The sequence below is a fragment of the Pituophis catenifer genome, unplaced genomic scaffold, assembly GCF_029215685.1.
Source record: "Pituophis catenifer annectens isolate HBS135680 unplaced genomic scaffold, rPitCat1.0.hap2 SCAF_2, whole genome shotgun sequence".
Lineage (NCBI taxonomy): Eukaryota > Metazoa > Chordata > Lepidosauria > Squamata > Colubridae > Pituophis > Pituophis catenifer.
The window spans coordinates 35,133,788-35,160,302 of NW_027256882.1; the positions used below are offsets into that span (position 1 = coordinate 35,133,788).

A 26,515-nucleotide genomic window follows, 5' to 3' on the forward strand; every position below is an offset into this window, starting at 1 on the left:
AGCGGATATTTACAGGTATTCACCAGGCTAGGAACTAGGAGACTGGGAGTTCTAGACCTGCCTTAGGCCCAAAGCCAGCTGGGTGACCTTGGGCCAGTCCCTCTCTCTAAACTCTAGGGCAAAGTAATGTTGAAATTTTAGCAAGAAAAGAGAGAGGGGGAGGGAGGGAGGGAGGGAGGGAGATATGACAGAGAGAGAGAGGGAAAGAGATGAGAGAGAGACAGACAAAGAGAGGGGGGAGAGAGATGAGAGAGAGAGATGGGGGAAGAGAGATATGAGAGAGAGAGAGGTGAGAGAGAGAAAAAAAGAGAGAGGAGGGAGGCAAGGGGGAGGGAGGGAGAGAGATATGACAGAGACAGAGAGAAAGAGATGAGAGAGAAACAGATAAAGAGAGGGGGAGAGAGATGAGAGAGAGAGATGAGGGGGGAGAGAGAGGAGAGAGAGGGGGGAGAGAAAAAGAGAGAGGAGAGAAAGAGAGAGAGGGAGTTATGACAGAGACAGAGAGAGAAAGAGATGAGAGAGAGATAAAGAGAGGGGGGAGAGATGAAAGAGAGAGATGAGAGGGGGGAGAGAGATGAGAGAGAGAGGGCTGAGAGAAAAAGAGAGGAGAGAAAGAGAGAGGGGGGAAGGGAGGGAGATATGACAGACAGAGAGAGAAAGAGATGAGAGAGAGACAGATAAAGAGAGGGGGGAGAGAAATGACAGAGAGAGATGAGAGGGGGGAGAGAGATGACAGAGAGAGAGGGGTGAGAGAGAGAGAGAAAAAGAGAGAGAGGAGAGAGGAGAGAGAGAGGGAGGGAGGGGGGGAGAGAACACGCCCAGGAAGAAGACATAGTTTTAAAGGCTATTTTGAGGTTTATAGCTTGAAATCCAGCAATTAAATCCAGCTCCACTGACACTCACCGGGGACGTTTTTGCTTCTGCTGTGCGTTCTGATGGCTGCCATCGCAGTCTGACCCTATGTCCGATTCCACACTGGAGGCTAGTGACTGAAACACACACAAAAAAAAAACAAAAAACAAGATTTGAGCCTAAAGGGCATCTCCCAGCCAACTCTCAAGGCTACGGGATCCAGGCTGCAGATATCTGGATGACCAATAGGTGGGAACAGAGATTGAGTTTCCATATCTTGCTGCTGCCCTCTAGTGGCTCTGCAGAGGCCTACAGTCCAGATCTGGTAGTCTTTAAATGCCAACCTTGGAACTCCAAGGCACCTGCTGAAGTCAGTGTCTGATTTATCAAGACCCAAGCCGAGGGCATTTGTAAGTTGACACCATCTTTAGGCTTTTCCAAGTCTTTAGAAGAAGATGGCTCTTTGCAATAAATCAGGGAAGGCAAATACTTCCACCCCTCCCCTTCCTTGTCTTCCCTTTATGTCATGTCTTTTTAAATAGTTAGTCTAGTGGCAGGATCTGTGTCTCTTTATTTATCTTTACTTATCTAGCTGAAATGCAGGACATGCTTGCTTTGAATAAATAAACCCTTAAAAGAGACAGCCCCAGCACTACTCAATTAATAATTAAGCAAGTGGCCTGTCACAGACAAACTTCAGGCTTTGTTCAGATTTTCCAGACCTTGAAAACACGCAAAGTGGAGTTCAGAACAATGGCTGTCCAAGTACAGAGCTAGCTGAAGGACAGAGAAACTCACATGCCTCCCTCCAACCCTACAGAGACACATTGAAATGAAATGGTTTCAATAATACCAACTGAAAATTCTCTCCAATCAGGATTTAGAGACGTGTTTCTCAAACCTTGGCCTTGAACCTTGAAGAGGGGTGGACTTCAACTCCCAGAATTCCTTAGCCGGCCATGATGTCCTCAAAAGCTATTCGCAACCTGATTTCAGAGCTACAGTGGTGGCACACAAACCACCTTGCGGTCCCATGACAACATTTTCGACTCCTGGCAACTAGTTTGCCTTTACAGCCATTTGAGGCATCCCGCAGTCGTGTGGCCATGATTTTTAATGTTTGTGGTTTTTTTTTTGCTGGTTTTCAGCATTTACATCTGATTTCCAACCAAAAATGCCCATTGGGTAAAATGGAGTCACGTCACAACCGCGGCATTTATGATCGCCACAAAAAATGTCATAAAACATAGTCACGCGGTGACTTGCTTAATGACCACCCCAACAAAGAACCGTAATTCCTGGCTCAATTACAATTTTAAGTTGAGGATTACCTACCTACAGTAGTGGCTTAAAAGTGTGGAAACCTTTTGGGGAAAAAAATCTATTTTTGAGGTTTGATGGCTAATAACACCACTTTTTTTTTTTTTTTTGAGTTTTAAGATAATCCTATTCCACTGCTGGAATGGCCTGGGAATAGCCCAGACCTTAACTTAACCCAATTGAAAATCTATGGAGCGACCCAGCAATAAAACCCAGTTAACGGAAGCAATCATTCAATCTTGGTTTCACATTAGAACAGCTGCAGAACTAAAAGACTTGGTTCACTCCATGGGAAGATGTTGTAAGGCCGTCATTCATGCTAAAGGTTACCCAACTACATATTAACTGACATGGTGATAATTTTTGAATATCTCGTTTTTTCTACGGTGATAATTTTTGTATATCTCGTTTTTTCTACATGTTTCACTTTTCTTCTTTACACTGTAACTGCTATTCTAATAGCAAATCCTTCCTAAAAGTTATTGCATTACATCCTTGATTAAATTATCTTTCCATTGATATATATATAATTTTATGGTACTACTCCAAAAACAAAAGTGGTGATATTAGCTAGTTTTAGAAATTACACTTTTCCCAAAAGGTTTCCACAATTTTGGCCACTACTGTATAGTGGGAATTCAAACATTTTTACCCATCTACTAAAAACATACAAAGAAGTCGGCATGAATATCTTGCTGATCACCATGTGAAAAATCCTTGTGGATGAGATTCCTTTTCAAACATTCTGAATGAGAGCTCTTTCAGCAGATTACCAAAATGTATATATGTTCAGAATTTGCATCCAGTGCTCATTTGTGATAATTCACACATAATGGGCTTCCCCTGAAATTTACCGAGAATCACGTGGGTTATAAGGTTTTCACAGGGGTTTTGATTTACTGCCCTATGTTTCATTCCACAACAGAGATGGGCAATTGAAGGCAGCCTCTGAACAAATTTTTAATCAAAGTTGCTGAAAACTGCATCGTTTCCTGCCACTGTCAGGTGAGAAACATGAGCCTTAACTTGTAAACATCTTATTAGCTTAGGGAACGAGAAGCACAGAAAAATCTTTTCCCCTTGCCCCAAAATCTCCTTTGAGAAAAAGCTTGTCCCCACCCACCTTTTTCCATGCATACAATGCGTTGTCCCAAAGGTGCTTTTTCAAGAGGCAACTGGACTTTCTTGTTTTTCTTTGAAGATTTTCCATTTCTCATCCAAAAAAGCTTCAGCTCTGACTGGATGGTGGGGAATGGGAGGATGTATAGAGGGGGAGGGATACGGCATCATCTATCTCCAGTCAACAACGCAGACGTTTCAGCAGTTCCAAGAAGGCTCTATACCCATTTGCACTATTCAGGTGATCCTGAGGACACAGATAAACCTCCAAGTGGCCTCAACGGCTCCCTCAAAGAATGCAAATGACCAGCAGTCTGCAAGGAGTTTATAAATCCTTCCATTCCCCACCATTCAGTCAGACCTAAAGAAGCTTCTGGGATGAGCAGTGAAACATCTTCAAAGAAAAACAAGAAAGTCCAGCTGCCTTTTGAAAAACTATCTTTGGAACAACCACGGCCTAGATGACTAAGAATCTCTATAGACATAAAATACATTCATTTTCAGAAAACCACAGCAATCAAGGAATCTCAGTCCTGCTTGGGGGGGAGGAGGAGGGACATACAAATATGTGCCAATCTGTTGTGGCTCCGTTGCCTGAGCCTGGGCTATCGATGCAGACTCTGAGAGTGAGGGAGAGGAGTTGGCAAGGCCTCCCTCTCCAGGACCCTCCTCTCTGGCAATGCCTCCGGAGGACACCGAAGGCCAAAAGATAGGCCCAGAGCCAAGTACGTCCCCGCAGCCACAGGTGGACAGCGACAAGGGAGATAAGTGCTGGCTGGACCCTCGGCAGTGGCGCAGGGAGAAGCGTGCACAGCAGAGGGGAAGGCGTGCCAGAGATTAGCTGAATCACTGGACCACACCCCACAGGATATAAATGTGGGTGTGGTGGCCGGTTCAGTTTGTGACGAGCAAAAACTAGAAATAATCCATGATCTCTGCGTTATTGGACTTCTGCCTGCCTTGTCGGACTGCATTTGGACTAATCCTTGTATTGCGGAAACTTTGACTGCTTTATCGGAATGCTTGCAGTCTAATCTTTGTTTTGTGTGAGTAAAGTCTGAATTGGCAGCTAACCACTGGGTTACTGCCAGCTTTATCTTCAAAGATTTTGTCGTGTGGCTTATTAACTCCGGGCTGTCTGTGGGGGTGCGTGTGTGGGATGGGGACAGAACACAATCCATTCATGTTAGAAATGTTAGTCGCTGCTCTCTTAGAATAACAAGAGTTGGAAGGGGCCTTGGAGGTCTTCTAGTCCAACCCCCTGCTTAGGCAGGAAACCGTACGTCAATTCTGCTCTCCCAAACTCTTTAAGAGAAACTCGGCTTTCTAAACCTTGCAAAGAATCCCATCTTGGATCGAGATTTTGCAGATCGAGATTAAAAGCAATATTGCAACACTTTCCTTTTGACAAGAAATCATGACCCACAGGCCAACTTAAAGAAAAAAAAAGATAGCAGTGTTCCAATATTGGAGGGGCTGCCATAAAAAGGAGGGGGGGAGGGTCAACCTATTTTCCAAAGCACCTAAAGGCAAGGCAACAAGCAATGGACGGAAACTAACCAAGGAGAGAAGCAACCTAGAACTAAGGAGTAATTTCCTGACAGTGAGAACAATTAACCAGCAGAATGACTTGCCTTCACAAAGTGGAGGTGCTCCATCACTGGAGGTTTTTAAAAAGAGACTGGATAGACATATGTCTGAAATGGTAGGGTCTCCTACTGAGCAGGGGTGGGACCAGAAGACCTCCAAGGTCCCTTCCAACTTTTGTTATTATCCAGCTGGGAACTTACTTTATAGAAAAAAATGGCTCAACCTTTTCCTTAGACTGGTCAGTAGTCAGATAGTTAAGGAACCAATTTAGACTCTGGGTTCATTCTCAGATATGAGTTGTGTTATAAATGATTTAGGTCTACTCTGAGCAGGGTGGATAAAAATCAATGATTTTTTTAAAAAAATCAAAAAATCAGATTTTTTTTGATTTAAATCGGATTTTTTTGATTTAAATCAGATTTTTTTTTATTTTTATCAAATTTATTTTAATAAAAAACTTTTGGGGTAAAAATCTATCGTTAAGATAGTTTTCTATTTAAGATACATAAATAATTTAGTTTATTCAGCATGAAATGGAGCTTAGTTATGTAGCATGAGGCTGTATATTCTGCAACACTGGGACTATCGGTGAGTCAACAGTGGGTCAAAGGAGGAGCAGAGATGACAGTTGCTCTTTAAAAATTATGATTTAAATCGAGTCGATTTAAATCAAGCCTTTTTACTAGTGATTTAAATCATGATTTAAATTGTGATTTAAATCAACTCGATTTAAATCAAATCCACCCTGACTCTGAGTAAGACTGAAGTATCCTTTTATTCTTGAAGTTATGGAAAAATATCATTTGAACTTCGTACCTCTGGCGCGCACACACACACACACACACACACACACACACACACACACACTGCCTTGAGCTAGCAAGGAACTGCTTTGCTTCACAAAGGACTGGCCATGGTAGCCACACAACAAATGCCAAATATAAAATGGGGGCCGAGAATCATAGAGTCCCAGGGGCAGAATGGTTCCTCCACTTACGTGATTCCCCCCTGGCTTGAAAATGATGGCTTTCAATTAGAGGGTTTTCATTTGGGACCTGAAAGCTCAAAGCTCTGCGTGACAGGAAATTATGCAAGTTGAAATCCAATTTTTTTTTTTTTCCTTTGCTCTGGGACCAGACCTGTTTTTCCTTTAGACGATTTTTTTTTTTTTTTTCCATTGGCATCTCCTGGGGTAAAGTGTTTTCAGGAAAGCAAAACTGAAGTCCTTTTGTAGTGCATTAATATTGCACGGATGTACACAGGCAGGGCTATAAACATACTGCCATGACTACCATCTTCTTGCCGTTTTCGATCCCCTTCCCCGCACTGGCTTCTTTCCACTGAGATTTCTACCTTGCATCTCTAAAGAAACCCTGTTTGAGGATACCTTTGGAATTGTGACACAACATGAGCATCTCGCAGATCTGTTGGGCCTGGGGCTTTTCTATTCATCGCATCGTTGTCAGTGACGTGGTGCATACGGCTGGCACCAAAAAACCTGAAATTACCCTGGGAAGTAGGGACGCAGTGGCTCAGTGGCTAAGACGCTGAGCTTGTCGATCGAAAGCTCAGCAGTTCAGCGGTTCGAATCCCTAGTGCTGCCTAACGGGGTGAGCCCCCGTTACTTGTCCCAGCTTCTGCCAACCTAGCAGTTTGAAAGCACATAAAAAATGCAAGTAGAAAAATAGGGACCACCTTTGGTGGGAAGGTAACAGCGTTCCGTGCGCCTTTGGCATTGAGTCATGCTGCCCACATGACCACGGAGATGTTTTCGGACAGCGCTGGCTCTTTGGCTTTGAAACGGAGATGAGCACCGCCCCCTAGAGTCAGGAACCACTAGCACATATATTTGAGGGGAATCTTTACCTTACCCTGTGAAGTTGCTTATTGCCACCCTGAACAGCTTCAGCAATGCTCTCTGCAACCTCAAATAACCTTTGTCTCGTTTCTTGGTCCTTGGTGCCATCTGAGCTTGGTTGTTTTTCTTGCCGACGTTCGATTACCCAACTAGGTAACATCATCAGTGCTAGCCTAGGACCCCTCATTTCAACCCTAAATTCTCCTTTATTGGTACCACATACAGGCGTCAAACGAAGGCACGCGAATGGGAATACTAGCCCAGATGATGTTACTTAATTTGGGTAATGAAATGTCAGCAAGAAAGCAACCAAATTTAGGGAGCACCAAGCACCCCACCCCCACCCCATTTCAACCCTGAGCTACAAATCCCAAAGGTGTTTCCCCACCCCCACAAGAGGGTTTTTTTTTTCTTTGAAGACGTTTCACTTCTCATCCAAGAAGCTTCTTCAGCTCAGAGCCAGGAAGTCCATTTGCCTCTTGTAAAAAAAGCACCTTTGGGACAACCATGACCTGGATGACTAAGAATCTCCATTGATTTGAGCTACCAAATATTCTCCTTGACTGACACCTATGCAGCAAATTTTCTTTGGTATAAATGCTTGTGGCAGCATGGAAGCTTCCGGCCTAAAATGGCTTCCAAGGCTGACAGGGGTTTTCTGGAACGCTGACAGCTTGAGGGACACAGTCATTTTGGCTGATGAAGATTCTGCTGGAGGGGAACCCTTTGTTCTGCAGCATGTCGGCTTCTTGTTTATTATTAATTTTTTAAAACTAAAATATTGTTTTGAAACATCATCAGGTGTGGGGGAAGGAAGGCTGGAGAATGGCAAGAGAAGGCGTCACGGTCTCTCTGAGTAATCCACTAGCCTCTGCGGGGAAAACCTCCGAGTTCTGTATCCCAGGCCCTCGACCATAACCTTTTCCTTGATCATTAATTATGAGCTATTTAATCTTAACAGGATACATTTTACACAGCAGCAAATTCCAGAGATTAAAACCAGTGGGAATAAAGACACTTGGATGTTTAGACAAGCAAACTAAAACAAAATAAAATAATGGATAGGCCAAAAAAAAAAAGATCTGGGCTTGAATTTTTTTGGGGGGGAGGGGTTTGAAAAGGAGAAAGAAAGCATTAGAAAGATGTCCCAAAGGTGCTTTTTCAAGAGGCTTTGAAGACGTTTCGCTTCTCATCCAAGAAGCTTCTTCAGCTCTGACTGGATGGTGGGAAATGGAAGGATTTATACTCCTTGCAGACAGCTGGTCGTTTGCATTCTTTTGACAAGTCGTTGAGGCCACTTGGAGGTTTAAATTAAAAGAATGCAAACGACCAGCTGTCTGCAAGAAGTATAAATCCCTCCATTCCCTACTATCCCGTCAGAGCTGAAGAAGCTTCTTGGATGAGAAGTGAAACGTCTTCAAAGAAAAACCAGAAAGTCCAGCTGCCTCTTGAGAAAAGGGATGGCCAGGATTGAGAAACAGGATTGGGATGGCCAGGATTGTTCTAGCCGGATCAAAAGGAGCTTCCCTCCTTCTTATAGAACAGTGTTTCTCAACCTTGGCTGCTGGACGATGTGTGGACTTCAACTCCCAGAATTCCCCAGCCAGCAGAGCTAGCTGAAGAGTGGAGTTGAAGTCCACACATCGTCCAGCAGCCAAGGTTGAGAAACACTGTTATAGAAGGAGACAAACGACCTGGTTCAGACATTGCACTAAGCACGAATTAGCTTAACTGGAGGCAACTGGACTTCCGTTTTTTCTTTGAAGACGTTTCGCTTCTCATCTAAGAATCTTCTTCAGCTCTGACAGGATAGTGGGGAATGGAAGGATTTATGTTCCTTGCAGACAGTTGGTCATCCTGTCAAGAGCTGAAGAAGCTTCTTGGATGAGAAGCGAAACATCCTCAAAGAGAAGAAACCAGAAAGTCCGGCTGCCTCCTGAAAAAGCAGGCATGGGACAACCTTTGGGACAACCATGACCTGGACGACGGAGAATCTCTACAGACTTTTAGCTATCCAATTTGGGATGAGCACCCTTTGAATGGTGTGGGAGTAGGAATGGATTTCCAGAGGAGGAAAAATTGCAGACTACAGGAACCATTTGCACTACTTCAGGTGACCCTGAGGACACAGATAAACCTCCAAGTGCTTCAACGACCCTCTAAAAGGATGCAAACGGCCAGCTTGTCTACAAGGAATATAAATCCTTCCATTCCCCACTATCCTGTCAGAGCTGAAGAAGCTTCTTGGATGAGAAGCGAAACATCCTCAAAGGAAAAAACAAGGAAGTCCAGTTGCCTCCTGAAAAAGCACCTTTTTTTTTTTTTAAATTTGATTTATATGCCGCCCTTCTCTGGAGACTCAGGGCGGCTTACAATGCTTTAAGCATTGGGGACAGCCGTGATCTGGATGACTGAGAATCTCTACAGACCATTAGTAAGAGGGTTAGTAAGAAAGCATAAGTTCCACTGACTTTGCTTGATCCTCCAAAGAAATTCCTTAGGTGTTGCTTTGCTGCTGCCACTTTCTCGCCCAGTTGCCGCTCTTTCCTCAAAGATTTGGGGGATGGCAAGCTCCACCCACTTCCTGTTTTGTCCCCTTCCTCAGTCCCCCTTTGGCATGGTGCCCCTTGTTGATCCAAACGTCCCTCGCTTCGAGAGCGCCAGAACCCTCCTGGGTCTTGAAGCGGGAACTGAGGACAGTTGACCACTTCGGTGTCATCTAAACGAATGCTTGGGGTGGAAGGTTTCTCCTGATTTTCACAGTCGTTCCTCGGCTCCGGATCCTCACAGCTCTGATGTTGCTTCCGAAGGCCGCTCCGGTGCCATGGCAGGAAGTCACATTCTAGGAGACAACCTTCCGAGCCGCACTTCTGGAGGGGACTCAACATCTAGATGGAGGAGAACAACGTTTTAGTACGGTACTTGAACATCCTCAAAGATGGAATAACAGAGTTGGAAGGGACTTTGGAGGTCTTCTAGTCCACACACACACATGTTCCAGCAGGAAACTCTGTCTGCAAAATGGGGTACACACCAGGGGTGACATCTACTTACCTTCCTTACCGGTTCAGAAGCTCACACACTGCGTGCATACGTAGAAGGTAAAAAACACATTACTTCCTGGTTAAAACCAGGAAGTAATGACACCCGGGTGGGTGGGTGGAGCTTTGCTCCACCATCGCTACCGGATCGCCGAACCACCAGCCAAGATCTCTACCAGATTGGGCGATCCGGTCTGATCCGGGAGCATTTCACTCCTGATACGCACTTACCAGGGGTGCACAAGATGACCCACTGGGACGTGGGGAAAACATTCGAATGCCTACTTCTATTTATCGGGGATGCAAAAATAAACAAGAAACCTGTGAGGTGGCTAAGAGCTGGCACAGAATGCACAAAATGTAATATTGTATCTATGGGAGTGTGCTGTAGATTAAAAATAAGTAAGAATTTAAGATAGATTAATATTTAAAGCACAAAATATACACAAGGTAATATGTTGGGGGGGGTCTCTTTTATAATGTAAATGATATTAATGTAGTACTAGACATATATAAATAATTTATAAATAACAGAATAACAGAGTTGGCAGGGACCCTGGAGCTCTTCTAGTCCAATCTCCTGATCAAGCAGGAAACTGTATACCAGTGATGGCGAACCTTTTAGGCACAGAGTGCCCAAACCGGAAGGTGAGTTTGTCCATGTGCGCGCGAGCGCCAGAAACCTGATGACCAGCTGGCTGGCGTGCATGCACACGTTGGAAACCCGACAACCAGGTGGCTGAACTGGGGCGACAGCGCGCGTGCCCACAGAGAGGGCTCTGCATGCCATAGGTTCGCCATCACGGCCCTATACCATTTTTGACAAATGACTGTCCAGTCCTTTCTTTAAAAGCTTCCAGTGTCGGGGAACCCACAAGTTGATCCACTGGTTAATTGTTCTCTGTTCGGAAATTTCTCCTTAGTTCCAGGTTGCTTCTCTCCTTGATTAGTTTCTATCAGCTTCTTGTCCTGCCTTCAGGTGTGTTGGAGAATAGATTGACCCCCTCTTCTTTGTGGCAACCCCTTAGATTATATCTAATATCTAAGGGGTTGCCAAGGCTATCGTATCGCCCCCAGTCCTGATGGATATGTTCCTCTTGAGACTGTCACATTGGCTCATGATTCACCAAATAAGAATCCAGAAGAGCCATTCCTCATATAAGTGCCTGAGTTATGGAACTCCCTGTTCGCTTATTTGTGGCTGGCGCTGAGCCTCAGAAGCTTCCAGTACTTGCTAATGACATATCTGTTTACCCAGATCCTTGATATTGGCATTGTGGCTTGTTTTTATCTGGCCGTGTCCCTGCTTGCACTTAAATCATGCCACAAACACTCCCTGTTTGTGATATCACTGTTTGTAATTCTGCCTTTGGAGGTTGCCTTCACCTTTTGCTTGACTCATGAAGGAGACATCCCAAAGACTCCATTAGCTGTGCAGGTGCTGAAGTGGTATTTCTCTCCTTACTCCAACACTATGCACAGTCAGCCTCAAGGTGTATCAAATGGGCCAGGCTTCATCTATCACTATTTTGAAGGGGAGTCAAGTGACTGCTAATGACTGAGAATAGAAATAACAGAGGCACGAAAAGGACTGGCAACAGGGAGAGCCAGTTTCGTGCTATCTAGTTCCCCAACAACTCAAGGATGGGCAGAGAAAGCCATAATTAATAGTACTGTGCCATTGGAATCTCACTAATGGAACTCTGTTGGCTTTTTCGGCAGCTGCAGCACACCGCTGGCTCAACAGTTATAAAATATTATAATATAAAGGTAGAGGTTCCTCTCGCACATATGTGCTAGTCGTTCCCAACTCTAAGGGGTGGTGCTCATCTCCGTTTCAAAGCCGAAGAGCCAGCGCTGTCCAAAGACGTCTCCGTGATCATGTGGCTGGCATGACTAAATGGCAAAGGCGCACGGAACGCTGTTACCTTCCCACCAAAGGTGGTCCCTATTTTTCTACTTGCATTTTTTACATGCTTTTGAACTGCTAGGTTGTCAGAAGCTGGGACAAGTAATGGGAGCTCACCCTGTTATGCGGCACTAGGGATTCGAACTGTTGAACTGCCAGCCTTTTGATCAAGCTCAACGTCTTAGCCACTGAGCCACCATGTCCCTTTTTATATTATATTAATTATATTATATTATATTATATTATATTATATTATATTATATTATATTATATTATATTATATTAATTATATTAATTATATTATATTATATTATATTATATTATATTATATTATATTATATTATATTATATTATATTATATATAATATATATATATATATATAATGTGTAGGTCTTTGGTTATTCGGGTTTTCTCCCGCATAAAATTGGAGGTTTCTTGGCAACGTTTCGACGAAGTCTCATTCGTCATCTTCAGGCTGGTGTCTTCAGCTTCGTGCTTCTAGGAGCAAGAAGCCGAAGACACCAGCCTGAAGATGACGAATGAGACTTCGTCGAAACGTTGCCAAGAAACCTCCAATTTTACACGGGAGAAAACCCGAATAACCAAAGACCTACATACAAACACCCGCGAAAACCTCAGAAAACAAATATATATATATATATATATATATATATATATATATATATATATATATATATATATATATATGTAGGTCTTTGGTTATTCGGGTCTTCTCCCACGTAAAATTGGAAGTGTCTTGGCGACGTTTCGACGAAGTCTCATTCGTCATCTTCAGGCTGGTGTTCTCGGCTTCGTGCTTCCATTGCTCCTGGAAGCACGAAGCCGAGAACACCAGCCTGAAGATGACGAATGAGACTTCGTCGAAACGTCGCCAAGACACTTCCAATTTTACGTGGGAGAAGACCCGAATAACCAAAGACCTACATACAAACCCCCTGCAAAACCTGAGAAAACAAATATATATATATATATATATATATATATATATATATATATATATATATATATATATATATAATATAAAAAATATTATTATATAATATATATTATATATAATATAATATAAAAAAGTAATAAAAATATTTTACTGACTGGTAATAAAATGGCAAGGCACCCCCCTGGCTATTAATCGCTACTAATCAAACTGGCCTTTACTTCAGGCCTAGGGGCCATATACTAAGGCAGTGTTGGCAAACCTTTTCGGCACCAAGTGCCGAAACAGGAGCACGCACACATGCACAGGGGAGTGCTGGAAACTGGACGAGCAGCTCCCCGGCATGCACATGTGGGAGTGCCAAAAACCGAAAGAGCTGAGCTTCTGTTTTCCGGCATGCACATATGCGCTGGTCACCTGGCTTCTGGCGTGCATGTGTGTTTGAAGACCAGATGGCCAGCGCAGATGTGTGCACCAGAAACTGGAAGTTTAGTTTCCCGGCACGTGTATGCGCGGCAGGGAGCTGCTTTTCCGGTTTCCGGTGGTCCCACATGCCCAAAGACCGTCTTGCCGGCGCGCATGTATGCGCTGGAATCCGGAAGAGCAATGAGCGATGGCTGGCATACCTAGAGAGATGGGTCTGCGTGCCATTTCCGGCACGCATGCCATAGGTTCACCATCACGGTACTAGGGCATATGGGTGAAGGTTACTGATGACCATTATGGGAACAGGATGATGAGCTAGCTGGTTCTTTGGTTTGGTTCAGCAGATTCCTTACATTGTTTTTTGAAGGAACCCCCTGAATTGAATGGGAATGTGGTGCTATGGAGATGGGCCATAAAATTATTCCTAGTAATATAGCAAGAACTCAACTTGATAGCAAAAAAGACGCAGCCCTTGCTTGAGGGAGCTTAGAGTTAAAAATCCAAAAATGGAAATAAGAAGAGAGGAAAGAGAGGGGAGAAGGATCCACAAGGAAAGAATATAAGCGCACACATTTAAATATAATCCTATGAAAGTTTCCTCTGAGACATTTGTCCCCATAAAATACAAGTAGTCCTCGACTTTCAACCGTTCATTTAGTGACTGTTTGAAATAACTAATGACCATTTTTCACACTTACGGCCATAGCAGTGTCCACGTGGTCACACAAAAACAGAGACTTAAGGACCGTTTTTCACACTTATGACCATTGCAGTATCCGCATGGTCACATGACCAAAATTCAGATGCTTGGCAACTGGTTCATATTTATGACGGTGACAGCATCCTGGGGGGGTCACTGCGATCCCCTTTTACGACCTTCTCACAAAGCAAAGTCAATGGGGAAGCCAGATTCACTTAGCAACCGTGCTACTAACTTAACAACTGCAGTGATTCACTTAGCAACTGTGGCAAGAAAGATTGTAAAATGGGACAAAATGTAACAACGGTCTCACTTAGCCACGGAAATTTGGGGCTCAATTGTGATCGTAAGTCGAGAACTACCTGTACAGGGAAAGAGCAGGAAAAGGCACTGTAAGAGCTTGGCTTTCCAGAGTGGAAAGAAATCCTTGCTTTTTTGATATCTTCTTTAATGGGGTGCAGTGGCTCAGTGACTAAGACGCTGAGCTTGTCGATCGAAAGGTCGGCAGTTCAGCAGTTCGAATCCCTAGTGCCACGTAATGAGCTCCCGTTACTTGTCCCAACCTAGCAGTTCGAAAGCACGTAAAAAATGCAAGTAGAAAAATAGGGACCATCTTTGGTGGGAAGGTAACAGCGCTCCATGCGCCTTTGGCATTTAGTCATACCGGCCACATGACCACGGAGACATCTTTGGACGTCTTTGGCTTTGAAACGGAAATGAGCACCGCCCCCTAGAGTCAGGAACGACTAGCACATATGTGCGAGGGGAACCTTTACCTTTACCTATTAATGTGGACACCAGTGGCGATGTAATTAAACAGTGTCATCCACATGCAAGAGAGGCATTAGCAGAGTTAGGGCGGATAGGTTCAGCTTGTGGACTCTTTTGAGAAAACAACAGAAAAACACACTCACTCCAAGGAAGGGGAAAGAGACAGAGTTCCTGGGAAAGGGCAGTGCTGGCTTCCAGCCTGAACAGAGACACTTCACGCTGCACGATGTTACTCTGGTTATGCGTGTTGTTGGATTCCTAACCCCAAATACTGGTAGTCCTCAAGTTACGACCACAATGGAGCCCAAAGTTTATGTCGCTAAGTGAGACATTTGTTAAGTGAACTTGCTCCATTTTACGACTTTTCTTGCCGCGGTTGTTAAGCGAATCACCACTTTTGTTAAACTAATAACACGGTTCTGAAGCGAATCTGGACTCCCCGTTTGACTTTGCTTGTCAGAAGGTCACAAAAGCCAATCACGTGACTCCGGGACACTGCAACCGTCATAAATATGAAGCGCTTGCCAAGCATCTGAGTTTCGATCGCGCAACCATGGGGATGTTGCAACAGTCGTTAAGTGTGAAAACTGGTCATAAGTCCCCTCTTTTGGTGCCGTTGTAACTTTGAACGGTCACTTAAATGAACTGTTGTAAGTGGAGGACTACCTGTACGTGCAGAAAAAAGGGAGCTGAGTGGCACTGTGTAGAAACTCAGAGGCTCCCTTATTTCATCGGCCGGCTGCCAACTTTGTGCAAAGCCTGAAGACGGATGCTTAGAAAGCTGGGACAATTGGACTTGTTCAAGCTACGCTCCCTACCCTGCCTCTAAATTGTCTCTCTTCTGGGAAAGAGTCATACAAATTTATGGCCTGCAAGGAGTCCATCCATTTGCTCTTATGATGGGAATCGGTCCAAAGCAGCGACTCCTTCCAGAAGCTAATTCAAAAATTATTTGGTGGAATCTTGGCATCTGAAAAACATTTCGAGCGGAATTATATTCCACTCATTATCAGTATTATTTTTTCTTCTTCTTTTTCTATTGCGCTCTGATACACACTCTAATAGATGTGCGGTGGAGCTGGGAATGATGGGGAAAGTAATAAATAACTGTGTGACTCAAAATCAAAAAGGGATGACATGATAGCAGTGTTCCAATATCTCAGGGGCTGCCACAAAGAAGAGGGAGTCAAGCTATTCTCCAAAGCACCTGAGGGCAGGACAAGAAGCAATGGGTGGAAACTAATCAAGGAGAGAACCAACCTAGAACTAAGGAGAAATTTCCTGACAGTTAGAACAATGAATCAGTGGAATAACTTGCCTCCAGAAGTTGTGAATGCTCCAACACTGGAAGTTTTTAAGAAGATGTTGGACAACCGGTGGGACCGGAAGTTGGCAAACAGGCCATTTTCGGCCTCCACAGACTCCTAGAAAGGGTCTGGAGGCTGGGGAGAGCAAAAAACAGGCCTTCCGGTCCCACCAGAAGGTGGCAAATGGGTTGTTTTTGGCCTCCATAGGGCCTCTGGGGGCGGGGGGGGAAGGCCATTTCCCCTTCCCCAGACTCCTAGAAAGGCTCTGGAGGCTGGGGAGACCAAAAAACGGGCCTACTGTGCCATCACGTGCCAGGAGCGTGGGGAGTGTGTGTGGGGGTCATCTATGCATGCGTGGGGGGCAGGGTGCATAGAATTATGGGTATGGGCACATGCGCGCACGACCTCCCGCCCCCCGCTCCTGGCACGCAGTGGCAAAAATTTTAGCCATCACTGGACTAGAAGACCTCCAAGGTCCCTTCCAACTCTGTTATTCTGTTCTGTTCTGTTCTGTTCTGTTCTGTTCTATTCTATTCTATTCTATTCTATTCTATTCTATTCTATTCTATTCTATTCTATTCTATTCTATTCTATTCTATTCTATTCTATTCTATTCTCCACTCACCCAGCAATCTTAATTCAATCTGGTATTTTAGTTGCCTAGTGGGCATCTTACATCAGCCCCTCAAGGCCAAAACAGAGCCAGATTATCTTCAGAGGTTGGGAGAAGATGGTTCTAAGCTTAGCCTACCCTTCTTGGGTGGACCTGAACATGACAATCACAATCTCTGAAGGGGCATCTGACTCCAACATGTGTGAGACAAGAGGGTGTCTCTTCTAAAATTATGCTGGCTGCTTCCACACTTAAATCCTCCCAAAAAGACTTTAGCGTGATTGAAAGCATTAATCCCCCTGGTATGAACATGTATATATTATATATTTATTATATATATATATATTATTTTGGTTTATATGCCACCCTTCTCCGGAGACTCAGGGCGGCTTACAATGCGCTAAGCAATAGCCTTCATTCTTTTGTATATTTATACAAAGTCAGCTTATTGCCCCCACAAACTGGATCCTCATTTCATCTACCTTAGAAAGGATGGAAGGCTGAGTCAACCTTGAGCCTTGGCGAGATTCAAACCTGCAGTAATTGCAGGCATCTGGTCTTAATAACCAGCTTAATAACAGGGTGCCTTAGACCACTGCACTACCAAGGCTCTAGGTAATCCTCTACTTACGAAAGTTCATTTAGTGACCGTCTGAAGTTACAGTGGCCCTGAAAAAAAGGTGACTTGGGACCATTTTCACACTTAGGATCGCTGCAGCATCCCTGTAGTCACATGATCAAAATTTCGATGCTTGGCAACTGACTCATATTTATGACGATTGCAATGTCCCCGGATCATGGGAACACCTTTTGTGATCCTCTGACTAGCAAAGCCAATGGGGAAGCCAGATTCACTTAACAACTGTGGCAGGAAAGGTTGTAAAATGGGGCAAAATTCATTTAACAGTTGTCTTGCTTAGTGTTGTGGCCCGTCAGCGGCTTGTGCAGTTGGAAGCTGATTCCAATAGCGAGGAGGCTGGTGTGGTGCTGCGCCAGCAGCCTGTGCAATTGGCGCTCGAGTCGGACAATGAGGAGGTTGGAGAAGATGTGGTGCCAGAGGCGGAGATTCAGCCAGGGCCTTCAGAACCTCCAGAAGCTCCCATAAGTGAAGAGGAAGAAGAGGGGGAGCCTCTTCTTGATGCACGAGCGCGCAGAGCTGTTAAAAGGCAGGAGTGGCTCCTCAGGAGGAGGTCTCCTCGAGAGTAAGGCTTGGGGCTAATTGGCCACTCCCTTAGTCCATTTAAGGAAGGACACGACTGATGCAATTTGCAGGAAACAACTTTGTTCATATTCCTTCACGTCTTGATTCCAGAAACATTTGATTCGGCTCTTGTTTCTCTCTTGTCAGTTTTCCTACAAATTGCTTCTGGGCATTCTGCCAACCACAGTAAGATTATGGTTATCTGAAATACCATACCTCAGAATTGAGTTATTATTCTTTGGATTCTTGTAGGCTGTTAATGAAGTTAAATTAACAGCCTTTGTTCAGAAAAGACTGATTTAAACTGTATTTGTGTTCAAACAACTACTAAGAAAGCTCATTAGTAGTCTTTAATTAGTAAACTAAGGTTTATATGTTGTGTGTGCTGCGTTCTTTGGGGTCTGTAGCTGGGGCAGAACACTTAGTAATTGAAATTTTGGGCTCAATTGTCAATGACTACCTGTGTATAGCCACCTTATCAACACAGAATCCTGGTTGGTTAACGCTCAATAAAATAACCACAGTAATGATTAAAAAGGAACAATTAAAAAACAAAACAAAAACAAAATCCAACAGAACAATCGCCCCAGCAAATGGGCTATCCCAAATTCAGGCTGAATGGGTTTTTTAGTGCCTTACACAAAGCTAGTCAGTTAGAATATTGTTACTAAGCGAGACAACTGTTAAATGAATTTTGGCCCATTTTACAACCTTTGTTTGAATCTGGCTTCCCCAAAATCTCTTATGTTAAATAATGCCACCTAATGGGAACCAGGAACGGTGCATCACTTCGGTCTGGGGCTGTTCTCCCCATTTAAAACCAGAGGGTCCCTAGCTGAAGGAGGTCTACATTTCCATAGAAAACGTATGAAGATTTATATGAAGATTTAATCTATCAACTAAAGTTCATATATACAACTAGCTTTCCACCTTGTGGCTTGTTTGGTTCTTTGTAGGAATTTTGCGTGCAAAAAACCCAACCACAATGGTTTATAAACAACAGCTTATGGTTTGACATGCAGCATAGGCCCAGAATATAAGACAGGTGGTGCTTGTTTAGTTACCACAATTAGCTCTGGCAACTTGGTCATTAAGCAAAGGGGTCCCTAAGTGAATTTCTCAGCTGGGCGTATGATCTTAGGGGGGCAAGCAGCAAAGAAACACAATTTTCTCATTTTCCATGAATCAAAATTAAAAAGGGGGACAAGAGACGGAACAACCCATGTTTTTCTCCTGGCCCACAAGGAAGAAAAGGTATTTATCCAAATCTAGTCCAGAAACGCAGTAAACTGGCTGAGAGGAGGAGAACACCCTTGGACCTGTCAGCTTGTCTCGTCAATTATTATGGAATTCTTCTTATCTATAAAAACCTAAGACAAGGCTGAGTTACGCAAACAAGTCCTTTACCAGTCTTATAGGTACACTCCAAGTGTGTGGTACGTCAAGGCCCACAAGTAGTAATGTCACAAGGGCTTCTAGAAGTTGAACTCGTACTTCTCCAGAGGGCACTTGGTTGAGGAGAGCTGCGGTTGACCCTGGTCAGCTGTCGAAACTAACACCTGCGTGGCTGTGCCGCAATATTGCACAGAGACCTATTTTTGTTCTTTGGCGATCCGTGCAAATCCATCGGCTTTTCCTTGTCGGTTTATCAATAAAGGAGAACGTTTGTAGCTCAGGGTTGAAACGAGACGTCCTCGGTGCTCTCTGGGCTTGGTTGTTTTCTTGCAGACGTTTCAGGGGTGAAATCTACTTACCTTCCCTACTGGTTCGTCACGTGCGTGCGCGGATCCTCTGCACATGCGCAAAACCTTCTGTGCATGCGCAGAGGGTAAAAAACAGGTTACTTCCTGGTTAAAACCAGGAAGTAATGACGACTGGGAGGGTGGGCGGAGCCTCGTGCTGCAATCACTACCGGTTCTCCGAACCACCTGCCGCCATCGCTACCAGTTCGGCTGAAACGGGCCGAACTGGTAGCATTTCACCCCTGAGATGTTTCATTACCCAGATTAGGCAACATTATCAGTGCTAGTGGCGTCATTACCTAATCTGGGTAATGAAAAGTCTGCAAGAAAACAACCAAGCTCAGAGAGTATCAAAGATCCCCTCACTGTGGTTTATTGAAGGAATCATAGTTAAACTAATTCGTGCTTAGTGCAATGTCTGAACCAGGCCATTTGTCTCCTTCTGTAAGAAGGAGGGAAGCTCCTTTTGATCCGGCTAGAACAGTGTTTCTCAATCCTGGCCATCCCAAAGATGCTTTTTTCAAGAGGCAACTGGACTTTCTGGTTTTTCTTTGAAGACGTTTCACTTCTCATCCAAGAAGCTTCTTCAGCTCTGACGGGATAGTAGGGAATGGAGGGATTTACGCTTCTTGCAGATAGCTGGTCGTTTGCATTCTTTTAATTTAAACTTCCAAGTGGCCTCAATGATTTGCTAAAAGAATGCAAACGACCAGCTGTCTGCAAGGAGTATAAATCCTTCCATTTCCCACCATCCAGTCAGAGTTGAAAAAGCTTCTTGGGTGCGAAGTGAAACATCTTCAAAGAATAACCAGAAAGTCCAGTTGCCTCTTGAAAAAGCAGCTTTGGGACAACCATGACCTGGATGACTGAGAAGCTCCATAGACACTCAATCCTGGCCATTCACAGGTGTGTGGAATTCAAATCCCGGAATTCCACAGCCAGCATGTCTACTGTTGGGAATTCTGGGAACTGAAGTCCACATATCTGGAAGTTGCCAAGACAGGAAAACAATGGGCTAGGGACTAAACGAGAGAAGCGACCGGCCTCAGATTCCTGAGTTCCATTTCTGAATGGAGATCTGGACTCTAGTCCTTAAGCCCCATCCACAACCACATCATATCAGTTCTCAATTACACGCATGTTGCGGTTAAGAGTTTAGTATCGTTGGTTAAAAATCTGGCAGACTCTCCAAAAATCTGCAGGATATGAATGCCTCACGTTGAATATCTGTAAGTTGACCGGGGCCCTGCAAAATACAGCTTGGCTAGCTTGTTTGAGTCACTTAATAAACTCTTTGTGGTGCACTTGTTCTCTGCTGGTGGTACACAAGCATTTTATTATCCACACCATGAGGAGGAAACGGAACAGGCTGGAAAGGAATGTAAATGGAATGTATTTAGTTATTGTTCTGGGCCACCCACTACTTTTTAGAGGGCAGCTCTTGGCATGCCAGAGTCTTGGGTCCACAGAACAAAACAAAAGTACATCCCAGTTTTAATCGGTGCCTCTAGACAGAAACTACCAAGCCTTTCAGCTGTTACGTCACCTTTCCCTCCAGAAATCAAACAAGTGAGAAATTCCTGGAAGTTGGAAAATGTCTTCTAGGCCTCCTGGTTTTTGTTTTGTTTTTTTTAAATATTAAAGCAGAGAGCACAATTGTATTATTAAAATTTCACCGGGAGGCGCAGAAATTAAGCAGCCCCTGCCTGAGCTTAATCTTGTCGGCTGAGGCCACCAGGCAGGGGGAAAAAAGAGTTAAATCTCCAAACTCTGTTTGCAGCCCAAGGGAGAGCCAAAGGTCAGGGATGCGTTTCTGGCTTATGTCTCAGTGGAGATGTAAATCGAGAGCGCCGCTTGCAGAAAATAGAGAAGGGAAAAAAAGACCTGGCTCTTAAGCTCTTTCCAAGCCGTCCTTCTTCGGTCTCTCTCTTTCTCAAAATACACTTCCGTGCCAAACGCCATCGCTTTTCCTTGTCATCCTGGCACTGCCAGCAGATGCTAAGCCATCCATCTGGAGAGCTTCCCCCCACCCCCCTGCAGCCCTCTCCATCCAGGCCATCCATCCATCCCAAAATCAGAGGAATGCCCAGCGTGTGTAAACAGTGGCAGGCCAGGGACCAGAAGATCTGCTTGCTGGGAATCTCTAGCAAAGCTGTAGGCAAAGAGATAGGAACTAACCAACCAGCCTCCTAAACTGGGAAAAATCCCCAAAGGGGACCTCGAAGTCTTTATTTTATTTTTTTCCCCCTCCTCCTTGTGTGGAGAAGAGACCACGAGCCTCAAGGGGGCATGAAAATGTCATTTTGGCTCTGGGGATACTATCATTCAGCTGCTCTCTCTGCCTTTGAGTGGAGAAAAGAGCCAAATAGCGACAGGGCGAGGAATTAAAATACAAAACTAAGCGAGGAAAGCCAGAAAAATGGAGACAGAAAAGAAAAGAAATTAGGGACGCCTGCTCTGGGGGAGGGGGGGTAAAGGGGGCAATATGAGATTGGGGAGGATAGGGGCTGTAGTCCAACGACCGCAGAAAATACAACTTCAGCAACAGAGAGGTCAATGCCTGGAATGCACTACCTGACTCTGTGGTCTCATCCCAAAATCCCCAAAACTTTAGAGCCTGAGTGGCGCAGCAGACTAATGCTACTGTTCAAAGGTAGTATTTAGCCTGCAATTACTGCCAGTTCAATTCTCACCAGGCTCAAGGTTGACTCAGCCTTCCATCCTTTCTAAGGTAGGTAAAATGAGGATCCAGTTTGTGGGGGCACTAAGCTGACTTTGTATAAAATATACAAAAGTATGAAGGCTATTGCTTAACGCACTGTAAGCCGCCCTGAGTCTCCGGAGAAGGGTGGCATATAAATCAAAAAATTAAAAAAAAATTTTTTTTTTTAAATTAAAACTTTAACCTTAGACTGTCTACTGTAGACCTCACCCCATTCCTAAAACCTCTGTAAGGGGTTTGTGCATAAACGCACCAGCGTGCCTACCGTCCCTGTCCTACTGTCCCTTTTTTACTGGTATCCTTTTCATGTATTCAAATTTTATCTGTTATCTTATATATGCTTGAGAAATAAAACAAATAAAATAAAAAAGTATCTAACACCAGCAAGGCAAGCCCCCCCCCTCATAACGTGTGTGCACGCACCAATGCTGTGTGTCTGTGTGTGAGGGGCTCATTTGAGGACCCGCTGTCCTAAAAGACAAATTGGGGAGGTGGGTGTTCGTTTCGGGACCCCCCTTCAAGGGGGCTAATTGGAGCGGGAAAAGTCCGCCCGGGTCGTTGTTTCAGGTGTCACTCCAGCGTTTTGCTTTACCCGGTCAGAAAGCGGCAGGAAAGGGGGCGGGTGGGAAATCAGCCGATTAAAACAGACTGAAGAAAGTACCTCCGGAGCCCCCAAAACGGGGGAGAGAAAGGGAGAAAGGGGGGGATGAGAGAAAGGGAGGGAGGGAGGGAGAGAGAGAGAGATCAAGGGAGGGAGGGAAAGGAAAGGAAGCCACGACCCGGGGCAGAGCTGCCCTTCGGCCTTCGCTCACCTTCCCCGGCCGGTTCTCGCGGGCTGGCCGGCGACACTCCCGCCCCGCTGCCTCCCAGCAGGAGCGCCCGAGTGCCAGGCGGGCGGCTCCTCCGGCGCAACCCGTCCGCCACCACCAGCAGCAGCCGCCGCAGCTCCCTAAGCAAAGCCGGTCCCTCCTCCGTCGAAGGGAGCGGCAGAAAGCCCCGCGGGCTGAGCGCGAGGCGTGGGCGGCTACGGGTGGCCCGGTCCTTGGAGAGTGAGAGAGCGCGTAAGAGCAGAGAGGGAGGGAGGGAGGGAGAGAGGAGGAGAGGAAGAAGAGGAAGAAGAAGAGGAGGAGGAGAAAGAAAAAGAAGAAGAAGAAGAAGAAGAAGAAGAAGAAGAAGAAGAAGAAGAAGAAGAGGAGGAGGAGGAGGAGGAGGAGGAGGAGGAGGAGGAGGAGGAGAAATAAGAAGAGGAAGAGGAAGAAGAAGAGGAGGAGGAAGAGGAAGAAGAGGAGGAGGAGGAGAAAGCAAAAGAAGAAGAAGAAGAAGAAGAAGAAGAAGAAGAAGAAGAAGAAGAAGAAGAGGAGGAGGAGGAGGAGGAGGAGGAGGAGGAGGAGAAATAAGAAGAGGAAGAGGAAGAAGAAGAGGAGGAGGAAGAGGAAGAAGAGGAGGAGGAGGAGAAAGAGGAAGAAGAAGAAGAGGAGGAGGAGGAGGAGGAGGAGAGGAAGGAGGAGGAAGTGGAGGAGGAGAGGAAGAAGGAGGAGGAGGAGGAGAGGAAGAAGGAGGAGGAGGAGGAGAGGAAGGAGGAGGAGGAAGAGGAGAAAGAAGAAGAGGAGGAGGAGGAGGAAGAGAAAGAAGAAGAGAAGGAGGAGGGGAAGAGGAGGAGGAGGAAGAGAAAGAAGAAGAGGAGGGGAAGAAGAAGAGGAGGAGGAGGAGAGGAAGGAGGAGGAGGAAGAGAAAGAAGAAGAGGAAGAGGAGGAGAAAGAAGAAGGAGAGGAGGAGGAGGAGGAGAGGAGGGGAGGAGAAGAAGAAGAAGAAGAAGAAGAAGAAGAAGAAGAAGAAGAAGAAGAAGAAGAAGAAGAAGAAGAAGAAGAAGAAGAAGAAGAAGAAGAAGAAGAACCCACAGTGGGGAATTCAGCCGAGGAGATAACCCACAATAAGGGCTTTTTTTGAAAAGTACAGGTAGTCCTCAACTTACAACAGTTCATTTAGTGACGGTTGTAAGTTACAACGGCACTAAAAAAAGCGACACTCACACTTTCGTCTGTTGCAGCATCCTCAGGGCCACATGATCCAAATTTGGAAGGTTGGCAATTGACTTGTATTTTAGGACAGTTGCAATGTCCTGGGGTCACTGTCTCACATTTATGACCGTTGCAGTGTCTAGGGGGTCACCTTTTCGGCCGAAGAGGTTGTAAAAAAAAAATGCTTTTAAAAGGCTCTGACAATCCCAGCTGAGCCGTGCGATCATCAGAAGCTTTTTTTTTTTTTACTTTTAAAAGCATTTGTAGAAAAAAAAATGCTTTTAAAAGTAAAAAAAAAAGGCCTCTGATGATCGCATGGCTCAGCTCAGCTGGCAGGGATTTCTGCTACCGGTTCTCCGAACCACCCACCGCCATTGCTACCGGATCGGACGATCCGGTCCAAACCGGGAGCATTTCACCCCCAAACAAGCAAAGTCAGATTTCATTTAACATCTGTCTTACTAACTGAACAACGGCAGCGATTCCCTTAACAGCTGTGGCAAGATGTCGTAAAATGGGGCAACATTCATTTAACAACGGTCTCACTCACCAACAGAAATTTTAAGCTCGACTGTGATTGTAATTCAAGGACTACCTGTGAAAACCGAGGATCAAGTTGTAGTTAAAGTTACCTGAAAGGGACACAATCAATACCTACCATGATACTTTCACAATTGCAATGAAAACAATGTAATGTGGATATGAAAATCTAGATCTACCTACCTTCTGCCTTTACTGATAAACAGAGAAACATTGCCAACATGTTTCCAATGCAATGCTTGCAACATGCTTGTTGACAAAACACAGGCAGTCCTCGATTTACGACCACAATGGAGTCCCAATTTATGTTGCTAAGCAAGACATCTGTTAAGTGAATTGTATTGTACCCCATTTTATTAATATCATTAAGTGTTGTACCTTATGATTCTTGAGGAACGTATCTTTTCTTTTTATGTAGATTGAGAGCATATGCACCAAGACAAATTCCTTGTGTGTCCAATCACACTTTTGGCCAAAAAAAAAAAAATGACCATTTACGACATTTCTGGCTACAATTTGTTAAGTGAATCACTGCACTTGTTAAGTTAGTAAGCTTGGTTGTTAAATGAATCTGGCTTCCCCCTTGACTTTGCTTATCGGAAGGTCCGCCAATGGGGGGAATCACGTGACACACACCCCTCCCCGAGGACACTGCGACCGTCATAAATATGAATCAGTTGTCAAGCATCTGAATTTTGATCATGTAACCATGGGGATGCTACGGTGGTCATAAGTGTGAAAAATAGCCATAGCACTTAGACTTATATACCGCTTCACAGTGTTTCATAGCCCTTTCTAAACAGTTTTACATAGTCAGCCTATTGCCCCCCCCCAACAACCTGGGTCCTCATTTTACCCACCTCGTAAGGATGGAAGGCTGATTCAACCTTGAGCCAGTCAAGATCGAACTCCTGACGGTGGGCAAAATCAGCCTGCAATACTGACTTCTAACCACTGCGCCACCATGGCTCTTAAAAATAGTAATAGCAATAGCTCTTAAACTTATATACCGCTTTACAGTGCTTCACACAGCCCTTTCTAAGCGGTTTACAGAGTCAGCATATGGTCCAGTGGTGGATTTAAATTTTTTTTTTACTACCAGTTCTGTGGGTGTGGCTTGGTGGGCGTGACATGGCTTGGTGGGCGTGGCAGGAAAAGGATACTGCAAAATCCCCATTTCCTCCCAATCAGCTGGGACTCAGGAGGCAGAGAATAGATGGGGGCGGGACCAGTCAGAGGTGATATTTACTGGTTCTCCTAACTACTCAAAATTTCCGCTATCGGTTCTCCAGAACTTATCAGAACCTGCTGAAACCCACCTCTGATATGGTCCCCAAGAATCTGGTCATAAGTCATTTTTTTCAGTGCTGTTGTAACTTTGAACGGTCACTAACTGAACGGTTGTAAGTCGAGGACTACCTGTAATAACATGTGCAGCTTTAGTGGTGCACCTGCCAGACTCTAAACTCTGTCTACAAAACCCCAGATATTAAGAAATGGAACCAAATGAGGATGGGAGCAAGAGCCCTGCCACCGTGCCTAAGCCAACCTCCTTTTAAAATGTCACTTGCAGGAACTCTGGCATGCAAGTCTCAGGGGTACCTGCCTACTCCAGTCCTACCTGTGCTACTTGGGGTGCCCCTTTTCTCCTGTGGTTTTGAATGCCGGACAGAGGGAGGGACTGAAGGAAAATAACAGATCTTTTAACGTTCTTCTGCCTCTTGTGCCTTTCTCCAAAACTCACATTCACATCCGCTGGGAAAAGGCAGCGAAGCCTAGAAGCTGGAAATTTACCAAGCCGAGTTAAAGATTAGTGTGAGAGCTGCTCAC

At 44.9% G+C, this 26,515-nt stretch overlaps 1 protein-coding gene across 1 annotated transcript in view; it reads right to left on the reverse strand.

Moving 5' to 3' along the window:
- LOC139312110 (regulator of G-protein signaling 2-like) overlaps nt 1-26,515 on the reverse strand; it is a 47,444-nt gene that overhangs the window by 19,300 nt on the left and 1,629 nt on the right. The window contains exons 2-3 of the mRNA XM_070936649.1: nt 9,211-9,627; nt 904-989 (exon numbers count right to left, since the gene is read on the reverse strand). Coding sequence (XP_070792750.1) covers nt 904-989; nt 9,211-9,627 — 503 coding nt within the window. The remainder of the gene's footprint in view (nt 1-903; nt 990-9,210; nt 9,628-26,515) is intronic.